The 15,220-nt window shown below is 27.0% G+C and overlaps 1 protein-coding gene across 1 annotated transcript; it reads right to left on the minus strand.

The window, feature by feature from the left end:
* Nucleotides 1-111: 111 nt before the first annotated feature.
* Nucleotides 112-10,992, minus strand: LOC112601356 (forkhead box protein O1-like). Its single transcript, XM_025348941.1, has 4 exons — nucleotides 10,153-10,992; nucleotides 8,089-8,239; nucleotides 1,143-1,450; nucleotides 112-491 (listed from the first exon to the last, which is right to left on the minus strand). The coding sequence occupies exons 1-4, from the start codon at nucleotides 10,895-10,897 to the stop codon at nucleotides 352-354; spliced, it is 1,344 nt and encodes a 447-aa protein (XP_025204726.1). The 5' UTR covers nucleotides 10,898-10,992; the 3' UTR covers nucleotides 112-351.
* Nucleotides 10,993-15,220: the final 4,228 nt, after the last annotated feature.

Here is a 15,220-nt window from a genome sequence, read left to right on the forward strand (position 1 = left end):
AAACATCTTAATATCTAAATAAAAAAAAAAAATGCTTTTCAATAATTATATTTAAATCTATTCAATAATAAGTGTATTTTGCTAAAAAAAAAAAAAAGAGTAAGCAAAAGTTTTTTTTAAATAATAAATAATTGACTAGAATCAGGATGATCAAAAATGTTTTTACATAATGGTAACATAAAAAAAGCTTCATAAACTTCAAACTGAACAAATTCGAGTGTCTGGATTGATGAAATTAATCAACCGTGTAGTAAATTTAATTTTATAAAAAGGTCACCTGTTGGTCAGTCTTAAATATATATGTAAAAAAATTTGGAATTTTTGAAACCAAAATAATTTGAGCTGGAAGATTTATAAATTGTAATATTGAAAGTCAATGGGCTCCTCCAACAGGTTATCACTGTATGAATGAAAATCATTATTTGATAAACTGATTTGTTCGTTTATGTACTTTGACGGACTGGAAATCAAAAACGAATTGGTATATATTTCTGAAACAAAAACAAAAAATGTATAAAATTGACTTTTATTCTTTACTACAACATAATAAAATAAAATAAAATTACAATTAAATAACAAGCACATTAGAAAACAATAACATAATTATTTTTACTTTGGTGTCAACATCAATTTTATAGTTAAAACCACAAACCATGTATTTGAAAGCTTAAACATTTGAAAGTTGATGAAATTACTATAATATTCTTAGAAATTAGTAGTTTTGTATAAACATAATTCCTAATCAATGTTTTATAACTAAAACATTTTACCTTAGTAGAATATATGAGTATATATTATATTTATTGCTATTTTCTAAGTTAATAAACAAATCATTTTCTTCAGTTATAATTTTAAATAAGTCATGACTGAATGAACTTATCAAGATTAGTTGAATAGTATTAGTAAATATTGACAACATGGATTATATATTATCAATTTTGTTTAAAATATTTTGAGTTTTAATACCTACTATACATTTTAAGTAATGTAGAGTGGTTTTAAAACAAATTAAATTAAATTTTAACAAAATATTGTACTGTACAAAATGGTACTTATACAAATTTTGATTTTAACTTAATCTAACGTTAAAATAAATATTTTATAATACAATTTGTTTGTTGACTAAACGCCAAAAAACATACCATTCTCTAATTCTGTGTTGATACTCTGAATCATTTTTACGTCTTCCAAACTATCTCGTTGTAGCTCGCCTTCTAAATACTTGCAAGCTTGTTCTAATTCTGACGACTCTTGTGGCGATGATGTGTCGTCTTCGGTGGCTATAGAATACTCTCGTTGACCTAAACTTTCTTCGATATTGCACAGCCGCCAATAATGACCAGCCCCTTGAGATTTTCTACCTTTTCTGAAATTAGGATTAATGGACAAATTGTGACGTACAGAATTCTTCCAACGTTCGTCGTCTTCACGAAAATACGGAAAATGACTTCTGCAAAATAAATACATTTTAAATCCATAATAATAATTATTTTGTTTTGATTGTTCTTAATTAAACTTTGAAGATGGTTTAATAATGTATATTTTAATCTACGTATTACCTAACTGTTTTCTAAGACATTTCTTTTAAAAATACATTTATATTTTAATTCATTGAAAACTACAAAAAACAGTTTCTCAAAATGTTTACATCAGTATATATTTGTGTAAAAGTGGTAGGAATTTTAGTGTTATAAAAACACAAATTGAAAATAATTTTTTACAGGCATGAATGTATAACTAATAAATAAATAAATAATAAATGTATGACTATCACATTAATATTCAGATGATTTCTAATATTTCTCAATATAATAATGTAGGTAATTTTTTATGAAGTTGCTCCTGACAAGCAATGATTTTTACTAGGGAACGATACGTGGATTTCTCTCCAATTTATATTAACCCTAAATCCATAGTCTCTGCAGGCTACAGCTAGTGTGCGTCTAAGCAGTCTTTCCAGCGATTTTCATTCGACGCTAATATAATAATACACTTTTTATCCTACATCTCTGTAGGTGTTTAAGCTAAGACAGTAGTAAAGAGAGAATTTTCTGAAATATAATAAAACTGTGTGTAACAACCCAATCCATAAAGTAATAACTAATAAAGCAAGTCATTTTCACTCAGTATTTCTGTTGTGAGCAATATTAAGTGTAAACGTTTATATTTATAAGGTTTAGCTAAAGTAGGTACCTAATTAAAAACCATTTCTTTTTATTTAAATAGCTAATACCTAATCCGCAGCATGGCCATTAAAGATAAATCACACAGTGTGGCGCATACTAGAATTGTATAATTGGAAAACCGCTGGTAGATTTCTTACCGAAAGATATTAACCTTATATTTCATATGTATTTTTACGATCACAAATAATTGCCTACAAACAACAATGTCCTTTGAAACCTCGTGAATACTCGGTAATCACGCCACAGCGTATACTAATAATTAGAAAAATTAAAAAGTAGTTTTTAAATTATCATTATACATTTTAGTATTTCACTTAAATAGTTAGTTAGGTACCTATCTATTTATGAATAATTTTTGAAATAAAATAACCAAATAACTTTATCTGATGTAGTAATTGTGTAATACTTTAGTAAGTTTCGATTATACTTACTTATCATGCCTATCATGGTAAACAGATAGTTCGTTTGACTTTCATGCCAAACAATTGAGTTTGTGACAAGTATAAAGCTAAGATATTTGGCCCCTCTGAATAGAATCAGCTATAGCGCGTTCTCTATTGTTAATTTTTAAATAATAATTACCAAGTTAAACCGAGAAGTAATTAACTGATATTGAATTATTTCGAAATATATTATTTTCTTGCTATTTAAATATTACTGAAGAAATTACTTAAAAAAAAATATTATATAAAAACTGTTGGATCAAACGTCATTTAAATAGGCTTTAACCAATTTAATACGTATATAATCCGGTCCACGGGGACCAAACGCCCTATGACAAAACGGCAAGGAAGAATCTCTTAGATTCACTAATACTTCTTAGGTAGATATCACACAGCATTATACGTAAAATAAAAAACCGGCAAATTGAGAATTCCGTTCCAATGTTTACATGCATTTTATATTCCCCGAGACCTGAGTTATTTCTAATACACATTTCAAATGTGAATTAACTAAATCGTTTTAGATGAATTGAATTAACAACTATAACAGCCGTTTACAGAAGAAAAAAATAGAAAATTTTCGCTATTGGGAATTTTATTTTTTTTAATCCTTTTAATACCAACCAAATCACATTAATAACCAGAAAAATAAATATTCTCGATGTGGACAATTATTGAAGTTTTTTCTACTCTATAACATCGTAAGTATTAAAAATTAACATATCATTTGTAAAACCAATATCTACCTATAATCCTCACGCAGAATCTAAAATACAAGTTAATATAGTTGCAAGCTAAGTACACCTATTAGATAATCTAGGATCTACTCAATCAATCAAAAATGTTATTTATATATTTTACAAAAATATGACCTATTGTTACTTGCTTACTATATTTTATAGGTAAGTAAAGACAGTATAGGTATCATATATATATATATATTAAGTATATATTTATAGTAATTTTAATTTTAATATTTGAACAAATAAATGTTAACATTTGTAATCTGATAAATTGTACGATTTACGTTGAATTGTCGAAATTATATTAGAATTATAAACATTATTGGTATGGTCTACTGGTCTCTATTGTTGTAGGATAATATTAAACAGGCAAGTTTATAAGGGGGGCCGTGACTTCGGAAAAGTTAACCTTATTTCTTTAATTTCTATAAGAAACACAAATGGGTGCCTGGTACTAAGATGGTACGAACACAATAAACGTGTGTAGGGGTGAGTTATTTTCACTCATAGGTAACATACACACGCTATACTCATAAACAAAATCATTTTTTTTTTTTATTTCAAAACTGGTCGTATTGAAGAATAAAAAAAATCTACATTTGTGGTCAGATATACTTAAAAAACATATAGTTGTTTGATATGTGTTGTTAAGTAAATATTATGCTTAATATTGTATGCACAAGGCACCAGGGTTAAGAACTTTAAAATATAAAAATGTTTGTATAAAAATAAAAAAAGAAGACAAAATTATAAGTATAATTTTACTTAAAAAATAATTAAAATAAATTAAGGAACATTATTAAATAAAAATGTTCTGTTTATTGAATAAATAATATATTCAAATTTAAACTCTCTAAATATTTTAAAATTAAGTTTTAGGTATTTTAAAGTCAATATTATACATGTGAAAATGTAAGACTTTAAAAGACACTATTCAGAATTCTAATGCATAAAACTATCATACATCTGCCAATGATATAAGGCAATGATTGATTATCTTTAAAAATACAATAGATGTAATCTATAACGGATTTTGCTTGAATATAAAACAGATAAAAAAATATTTTTTGTGTGACTTGTGTCTATACTTTTAACGAGCAGTTTAATGGTTAGTCAAAAATGTCAAAATATATAGGTATACAAAACTAGAAAAACTTTCTTCTCATTTCGATTTTCATATTAATTCAATTTATATATAACATATTATTTAGGGTATTGAATTTTCTAAAAATGAATGAAAATGCAATATATTTTGTGAGAAAGTATACATTGCTATAATAACTTTCATTTTATCAAACACTAAATATAACATTTTTCTTTCAAATTTTAAGCTTCAAAGAGAAGCGAATTTTAGATTTCTGGGTTGAAGCAACAAGGAATTGATGAGCAGGTGACAGAATCCCCAGTATATTATAATATATAGGTATTTATATTTAAATGTATGTTTCTAATACGCAAACTATGTGTCTTTTATAAAAGTTGTAAATCATTAATAAATAAAATACTTTATAGTTAAATTAGATATACTTTCACTACACTCCAACGTATCTACATATTTATGTTCAAATTATTCATAAAATTGTATCTAAATAAATTAAGTATCTTTGTATCTAAACTCTTAAAATCTCAAAAATTTAAACTAGGCACCAACATAATATGTCTAATATTCTCCTAAAAAATCAAACAATAATAATGCGATTATGGACACAACCACCTATTAAATACGTTTCCTAATATAGAACTTTTGATAAAATGAATGACATATTATGTTAAGTAACTACTTAACTAGTTTGGTTACAATTAATGACACAAGTTTTTTTTCGATATCTTATGGGTATTGTTAAGAATTGGCCGAAATAAAAATTTTGTAAAAATGTATATGTATGTTAAAATATATACATACAGAAACAGATGTGAGATTTTATTACTTTAAGCTACTATATAACTACAATTTTTTTCATTTGTGAGTCTACATGTAAGGTAAATAAGATTTGGTTTGTGACATAAAATGGTGCTGATCGTCGAAAGATTTTGTTACTAGTTATTTTTATATTTTATTTAAGTTTGACCCCAAAAATTGTATACTGTAAGTTTAGATAAGCTATATAGCTTAAAAAATAGTTTGTAGAGATTAAATTTTGTAAAGTGTTAATTTAGAGTTTTAGCGTAAAAATTGTCTCAATATAGAAGGTAATTTTATTTTATTAGTGTATAGTTATGTGGTGTGTTGTGCTATTTTTTGTCAAAGTTTACTTCAAGATATTTTTTTGTGAATTTTTATTTTTAAATATAACAAAATACATTCATATTGAAAATGAATGGAAAAATATTTTTTAAAAATAAGTGCAATCAAATTTTACAGTAAAAATTCATCGTATATACACAATCATTTATGTGATCATTTTTACACAATACAGCACGTATTAGATATGAAGACTTTAAACGATATAGTTTAAATAAAATTATAATCGTCATTATTGTATATAATATCATCTATATACATCAGGGTGGGAATAGGTAAAAAGTTTTACGGCCGGTTGATTACGGAAGCAAATAGACAGAAACCATTATTAACCCTTATAATCCCCTTTTCCAAAACAGTTTTACACAGGAAACACTAACACGTGGCAAGGGAAATTTATAGACAGGTGAAGTGAAACTAAAGGAGAAGTATTTTTTACTAATATAACTTGAGGGTGTGGGTCATGGGAAATTATAATTTATAATAATCGATTTAAATATTCAGATATTATACTTGAATTTTACTCAGATTATCGTATTAAAATGTAATAAAATGTATTTAATACATTTTATTATATAATAACTGATAAGTAGGTATGAAATTTAAAAATATAGTCATTAGTAGTGTCGAGTTAACTATTGGTCATTATTGGTTTAAACTTTAAAATAACATCTTGTTCAAATGTGACAATTTTTTTGTCTTTTATTTTAATTAAAGCATTAATTTTTTTTTTTTTTGATAAACTATTTGATAATAAGTTGAGTAACATCAATGTGACAATATGGTATCTTATAAATGTACATGTTATAGTATTATTTTAATGTTATTTTGATTTATCTTTACGAAAAATTAGGATACTAGAGTGCAAATGAAATCATTGTCTTTAGACGTATTTTAGCTTAACCCTACACACATAATTAGCCATTAGTCAGTTGCGGTTGATTTGAAGAAACAACAAAAAAGTAAATTTTATTTTTCATACCAAAATAAATTAGATATAATATCATCTAAATTAATTATCATCAAAATATTTGTTTAGATTTTAAACTGATAACAACTCAATCAGTTTGAAATACGAATAGACATTCAGTTACAAGATGCATTGTCACATTTCCACTTATCAATTTAATGTTATAAATATTTAATAAGTGGGTTTCTTACAAATTATAAATTATGTTATTTCATTTAAAAGGTTAAAGTAATAACCTATAAAACCTTCAGAAATTTGTTTATTAGGGGATAATTATACTCATTAAAAATTACCAAAATTAATTTTTTTATTATTTTTATCTAAGCCTATTGCATTTAACACTTTAAATAGTATTGTTTTTTATTTTATAAACTAAAATATATTATCATATTTTTGGATGCTACACTTTGTAGTTTAAACCTTATTTTTATTTTAAGTATTATACTATAAGCACACAGCCCTAAATGCACTTGTCTAGGGTATACATATTACGTACCTACATATTTGTTCTCATAATGTCACGCAATACATAAACAGCGATTCCTTGCCACTGAACCGTAAAATTGGTATTAGCACGCTTGAGGGACGTTATTGTAAATATACGGGTGTGGGAGTTTTAGCTGTTGTGGTTGTCAATTGATGACTATGCAATGAAAGTAAAATATTTACATAATAAATACGTGGACAATATTAAACATAAATATTGTGGTGAAGACATGTTAACATAATGAAAAGGGTTTACCTTTTAATCACTGCAAAATTCTAATTACATAATGATTTAATAATATACCTCGGTAATTAAGAAGTTAATACCTAAGTTAATATTTTATTAATAATTTTTTCTCTAGTAGAACATTATTCTTTTGAAAAAAATGTAGAAACTAAATTAACTAATGGTTTTTCGTACATTTGTATAAAGTAGTTTAATTGCTGTTTTTTAAAAATAATTTAAAAGCAATTAATAATAAATAATAATTAATTATTGCATTGAAACCAATTTATTGCCCACTTAACGATTCAAATATTTAAAAAAAATTGAAGGTGTGATAAAGTTTATTTAGAAAAATAAATATGAATAATTTGGTAAATTATTAATCACAATTCACAAGGGTTAATGGGTTATAGATAATTTATTATATATAAATATATAATAAAGTGACTGATAATTGATTTCTTTTATGTAAGATGCACTCTTTCCGCTTTCGACTATTTAGATCAGGATTTAAAAGTGTCCAAGTATACCGCCTATTTATGTTAAATTAACACTATACAATCGGCCATTTTCAAAATACTGATGTGCTTACATCTTACATGTTTCACAACATTAGGTAACCGTTTTTAGAAAAGCGTCCTTAAAATTTACACCTCATTTAAGTTAATTTGACATATAAAATGAACATCAATAAATGATAAATTATCATATGATTAAGTCTTGACAGTCTTGTGTTATTTAATTTAAGTTTTATCTTATCAATTGTAGAAGATTACGACAATGTTTACTCACGATATCCATTGATAGATTTCTGCTACTGGTAGTTCTTTTTTTTCTATCAAGGCTTGATGAATCATTTCTGTATAGGTGTATCCAGGTTTATTAGCTTTATCTAACCTTGAAGGTGGCATTCTATATGGTTTTCGACTTATTTTGGACGAGGCTAAAACAATGTAATTAAATATGGACTTAATATTTATTCAATAAATATTTTTTAATAATATTATTTTAATGAATTACTTTAAGATATATTGTTTTTTGGGGAAGTAAAATTAACAATATTAATATTAATACCTTGTGATGCACTTTCTGGCAACGTTATTTGAGTGAATCTATTTTATACATAATTTATTTTTAAGAAAATGTCCATTGATTTTTGATTGTATTATAAATATATAAGTATTTTAAATTGTAATATTATATTTATCGTATAGTAAAATTATTAATTATCTTACACAATAAAAATGTAGTTACACTGCATTTATTAAACAGATTAATAAACTGATTTTCTATTTTTTATATTGACAAAAATGTGTTATTTAAGATAATTAATAAACACTGTTATTTATTAGTATTTAAATGTGTAAAATGTATTAAATATTTTTAATGTTAATTTAAAACTTAGGGGTTTAAATTAATATATAATTTAAAATAGTAATTAATTAAAATATTTCATATACCTATATCTAGCAAAATACATTTATTATTTAACAAACTTATTAATAATAAGATTTCTACCTATAAGAGTTTGATAGCGATGAACGATTTCTAATAGTAAATTTCAAATGAAGATACCGATGTATATAAGGTAATACCGTATACCATAGCTGTAGATAATATATAAAATAAGTTTCGTCATATTTATTGTCTAATTATGGACAATTATTTCAATGGTATAAATATCAATGTGCTATCAAAACAAACGAACACGAAATACAGTATCATTGTTGTTCATTCAACTCACAATTAATATCGGAAAGGTGTATGTAATATAAACTGACGTACAGGTATTATAATAGGTATATAATATACCTATAGTATTATTTATTTCAATAACCTAATATCAACGATTAACTAAATCTCGTATCAATGTTTATGCATAATTGCATAAACCTTAATTTAAAAATGTGATTAACCTCCGACAAAATGACTTTAATGAAAACTTTGAAGGCTGTGTGAAATGTACACATACGTCATACCATCCATGGGTGCCCATTGGGGATGCAAGACAGGGTCCCCTCTGAAAAATGATAGAAGAATCTAATCTTTAGTATCAGTATTGGATTAAAAACAATTTAATTGAATCCCAACGTGATGAAATTTTGTTTATTGATTTATCTAGCTCATTATCTCTCGTTTTTTCAAATACCCACTCAATATTTTTTTATCACTGCCTTCGACAATGTGCACAATAAAAAGATCGTTTAGTACATTATGAGTAGTAAAAATGTGGCTTTGGTTGACTACAGGTGAAGATCGTTTAAATGGATTGTGTGTGATACTATATGATATCAGCTTTTATCGTGAAAGAGTGATCATAAATAAGGATATTTTCATTAAGGATGTCATTAATATGTTTGGAATGAAATGAAGAAATTTGCAGTTTTCATTAGACTACTGATACCGAATAATACATATTTGATTGTATTATTAGATTTTCGATTTTTTTTTCTATAGGTACTTACTAAAATTTATTTTAACTAACTATATATACAATATACATATATATAACGATACAGATATCAGTTATTATTTTATTAATACACTTATAGTTAGCATAACAACATATTTACATTGATATGTGAAAATAACATTAAATCTTTTTTATCTTACATTTGAATTTTTTTCTGTTTTGCCTCTCCCCTATAAAATTTTATTTATAGATGTCCATGATAACATCTCTTAAAATTTATGAAATATAATGATATAAAGGAGACTAGAGAGTAACGGCTAGTGCAATTTTGGGACAATTAGGTAGACGTAAAATGTTCACCCTTAAAATTTTAAGTTTTTTTCCCTAATAAGATAATTTTACTTGACATTTCCAGTCAAATGTCCAGTAGAAAATATACTCACGTTTCTGATCTAATTTGGTAGCTTTCTTTTTCTGTTTCAGTGTCTCTGGCTCGGGCCATTCGCTGTCCGTGACGTTAACTCCCGCACCAGCACCGCCTCCACCGGCGGTCGTACCACCGTTGCAGGTGGGTTCGAATATGGACGCCACCTGAAAGTTGACCAGCCAACTCAAGTCGCCGGGCTTGTTGCCGTTCTGGTGTTGCGGTTCGGCGGCCGACGCGGTCTTGCAGGCGGGCGGCTGCAGCGACGATTGTGCTGGCGGCGGCAGGTGCTGCAACGGGCGCCTTTGCTGCACCGCATTACCCGCACCGGAAGCAGATTGCACGTGGTGATGCGACGGTGGCGGCTGATTGTAACGTTCCATAGGCCGCGACCACATGGACATCTGGGGCTGAGCTTGCGGCGGCGGCGTTGGCGGTTGCATCTCTTCGAACACCAGCGGCGTGAACACGTCCGAGGGCTCGTAGCGGGCGTGCACCGCGGTGGACGCGGTCGGCGGTGGTACCCATGCGGTGGATTGCCAACAGTCGGCGGCGATTACGGAGTCTTCGCAGATTTCTGCGCCACCGCCACCGCCGCCGTCCAGCAGATTGTTCTCGCGTTCCAGCTTGTACAAATGCGGCGGTCTGGCGCACGACAGATACCTCTTGGACAACACCAACGAAGACAGTCCGTCCGACAGCGGGCTGGGCTGAGTGACCGCGATTGACGAAGACGAAGACGACGATGACGACGACGACGACATCGGTCGATCGGTGTGCGTAACGCTAGACGGCGGTCGGTGCGGAAATGCCGTGCGCACCGGTAACTCCGCGCACAGGACAGGTAAATGCTCCGCGGTCGATGGTGATGATTACGATAATAATAATAAAACAATGAATCGGGTAATTTGTTAACGGGAAATTTTTGTGTACGACCCTTTCGGAGGGAGGGGCGCCCATCGGTGGACGGCCGCAGGGAGCATGTAGCTTCTCGCGTCGGCCAACCGACGAGTCCGTGGCGCCGGGGCGGAGCTTGTGTACACGCAGACGTATATTGCGGTAAGTTGCAGTTGCGTTATAGTGTGTCTACTCTGTGAGTATGTGTGTGTGTGTGTGTGTGTGTCGAATGATAGATAATAATAAAATACGTGGATATATATTATCAGTGCCGCATTTGTAATGATAAATATTATATTATATTTATAATATTAAAATAATTCCCCTCCCCTCAATTTAAATTTACGGTCACTATGAAAAGAGTTAACACTGTACGTTCACTTTTTTTCAATTGTACATTTTTTTAAATATAGGTACTCGTAATTTTTAAAATACTATACGTACATTTGTAAATAACTTATTATTACGTTATATTATTTATTAGTTTTGGACAATAAATTGGATCTAGTTTGTACTTTTACTTTCATATTCCGAAGCACATCTATTTTTTTAAAATTTTTCGATACATAAAAATCAGTTGATTAATTCAATTTAACTTAATACTTTTGAAGTAAAAGTTCAGATAAGCAGATTAGTGTAAAGCAATATTTTGCTTTGTATTTTTGTGTAGCTGTACATACTGACTACTAGGCTCATCGAAATTTAGTTTTGATGTTCCTATCGAAATACACCTAAAAACTTATTCCACCAAAATTTGAAATCAAAAATGTATATTAAATTTTTAAGAAAATAAAAAACTACAAATGATATCGATGAAAAATTGTATAAATAATACGAGTATGTCTTTTATGCAATCGATATTAAATTAAATATAATAAATATTAATAATATTAATATAATATAATATAATATTAATATAATATAATATAATATTAATATAATATAATATAATATTAATTATATTATTTAATATAATGTTAATTGTATGTATTTTATTAAAAAAAAGAAAAATTAAAATACTTTTATTTAATAAATAATATTTAATAATTATACATAGGTATTTAATATTTATACATAATATTTATATATGTATATAGGTAATTAATAGAAGCATACCTATTAGGTAATGTTATGACATTAAAAATATTAAAAAATAAATACCTCTTAATGCTTCTTATGTATATTGTGTAGAGATTATTATCCAGTATCCATTGACGGAATTTCTAGCGGTAGACGTGTGTTTAGAAATAGATTATTGTATTTAATGAAACTGATAAAATTCGTCGTAGTTAAGTAACCAGTGGAAATCTAACATTTTAAGAATTGGCATACACGCAAAACTAAGTATAAAAAAAATAAAATATAATTAAATAACAATACTGACGGTACCTACTATAATGAAATACTTAATATCCAGTGTGTTTAAAAATAATAATAATGAATTTATTTATAGTAATAGGTGGAAATGGGGTGGCAAATAGGCTCCAAAATGTTTTTCGTGTTTTACATAATAATTTGTTTTGTATGATAATTCCCATTTGCTATATTGATGTAGTTAATTATAATTTATAAATTTTTTAAATTACAAATTACAATTATATTGATATATTAAACTTATAATGTTTAACTAATATGAGATGTATTGTGATGATAGCCATTCTATAATTAATGACTAACGACTAATGAGAATGACTATTATCATAAATTCATAACCTTTATTAAATGTATTATATTATATAATTTATAAACTGTAAATTATGTCCTTATCTACATAAAATATTGTATTGGTTCAAGCGACATTCATTTGTCCAATTTTGACATCAACAGTCTTTCCGTGTCTTTCTACAGTAAAACGCTATAAATTTATTCTGAATTTTAATGTATTGTTTTTTTTTCTTTAATAATATAAATTTATTTAATTTAATATTACTGTAGTAAATACACGAGATAGGTGGAAGCCTATTTTTTCTTCATTCGTTCAAAATTCAGATCTACAGTTGAATTATGGTGAGATAATTTGTTATAACATAATTAATGTTTTTATGTGTAGGTAAATGTTTACATTTGTATATTGGAAGGTAGTAAAATAGTAAATATGCATAATATACCATATATAGTTGTAGTGTACCTAACTACCTACATAAATAATAAATTATGTATGATTAAGTAAATAAACATTTATATGTTAGATCATATAGGTACCAATTTTTTTTTGACATTGCTATACAGTATCAAACCATAATTTAGTGTTTCAAATTTTAATTGTTTAAAATTTTTTCAACTCTTGTCGAGTGTCAACTATGGCGACTACTTATTATCATTAATACAGTTTAATAGTGTTGTTAGACGGCTCTAATTGATAAGTAATTATTTATAATGCAGATATATTGTAAAATGTAGATAATAACTGAAAAAATATTTACAGATAAAAACTTAATGATTCATAAATTTTAAATGTTTACAAAAGACAATGAATTAGGTATAAGAACCTATTATAAATCAGTGATTGCGATTTTTAAACTGGGTGTGTACGATTTTATTCAAAAAATTAAATAATGATTAAAAAAAAACGTAAAAAGTCGTTGGTGTTTTATGTTTAAAATTTAAAACCACTGAACTATTATTAGAATAAAATCAATCCAATTATTTACAAAACTCCATAACAATAATTCTTGTTTTAGGTGTGCATAGTCATGTCCTCAAAACTTTATTCTCTTCAACTTAATTACTTACCTGTACAAAATGTATACGATTTTATACTAGTTTTTATTTTTATTTAAAGTAAAAAAAAACTTATGCGGTTAATTGAATTTTATATTCATCTTTGCTTATTAAAATTATTTTTTTAATTTTCAACTACAAACCAATTTTAATATGATTTTAATGTATTTTGTAAAAATTTGGAACTTAGCCTAATCTAATGTTTAGATATAAAATAAAATGCAACTAAGGTATGCAATTTCAATACTTATCTAATTGTTATAAGAACAATGTAATACGAGGAATTTTGTATTTAACTCTCAAATTATTTCACGCACAAAAAAAAATAATTAAAAATTACTTACCTTTAAAGCTACATCTTGATCTTCTTCTATCCCTAAAATAAATAGTACCTAAGGGCTCATAGTCATAATCTAATGATAGGAGATATTATTGATTATAGAATTTTATAATTTATTTTTTGTTAAAATTTAAAAATTTAAAGAGAATTGTAGCTGCGGGTTTTACATGTTAGATATTTTGATGAGGTTTCCAATGGTAACAACAACGCTATCTACCGTCATTGTTTTCAGCTATTATTTCAGAAACACAAAGAACAAAGGGTGCGTTCTTAACTATTAACAATTAACTAAGTAGTCACTACTCACTGTCACTAATCAGTAATCAGTTGGACTCGGATTTTAATATTTTATAGCAAATGCTTTTTTTGAGGGGAGTGTAATAGAAAAATAATTATTTTACATAAATACGTTTTAAATCGTTCTGATATCAATGAAGTAAACTTTTTTTTCACAAAATTTGCTTTTTCCTCTATTTGCTTCCTTTTTTCTTAATTTTTACTTACTTTTCTTGAAAATTTAACTTATTTATAAGTTGTAAACTAAAAATACTGTATTATTATTTTTAGAAATTATAAAACCGGTGAAAAAAATATTAATAAATGGATAACTGATAAAATAATTATCGTTATAATGCCGAAATTGTATAGTTTTAAAATTATTTGAATTATATCTGTGTAGTGTAGCACATTCTAAATATTCTAATACTTTAGATGACCTGTAAAATATATAAATCAATGAGGTATAGTGTTCTAAATAATTTCTCTATAATTGTTATCAGTACCCAATAGGATGAGTTTTAATGAAAGTAACTTGACCAAATATAATATGGTCGTAAATTCCTTTTTTAGTATTTAATTTAATAAATGCTATTTTTTTGCTACTTTAAATGCTTTTTTAAGAATTTATTTTGCTACAAAATCCGAGCCCTTCTAATCAGTATTGCAGCAGTTACTTTTGTTATTATTCATTGCCATAAATGGGTTTTCAATTAATAATTATTAGATAGGTACTGACTTCTGACGAAAATTGTGCTTTTACTATTGCCAGTGGTGCTGTACTATGGTCTATGATTCAACTATGACAAATGTCATAGTTAATTTTAGTTAATGAATATAAATGCCTGCCACC

This window comes from Melanaphis sacchari, unplaced genomic scaffold (genome assembly GCF_002803265.2).
Source record: "Melanaphis sacchari strain LSU unplaced genomic scaffold, SCAv2.0 Contig77_pilon_pilon, whole genome shotgun sequence".
Classification (NCBI taxonomy): Eukaryota; Metazoa; Arthropoda; class Insecta; order Hemiptera; family Aphididae; genus Melanaphis; species Melanaphis sacchari.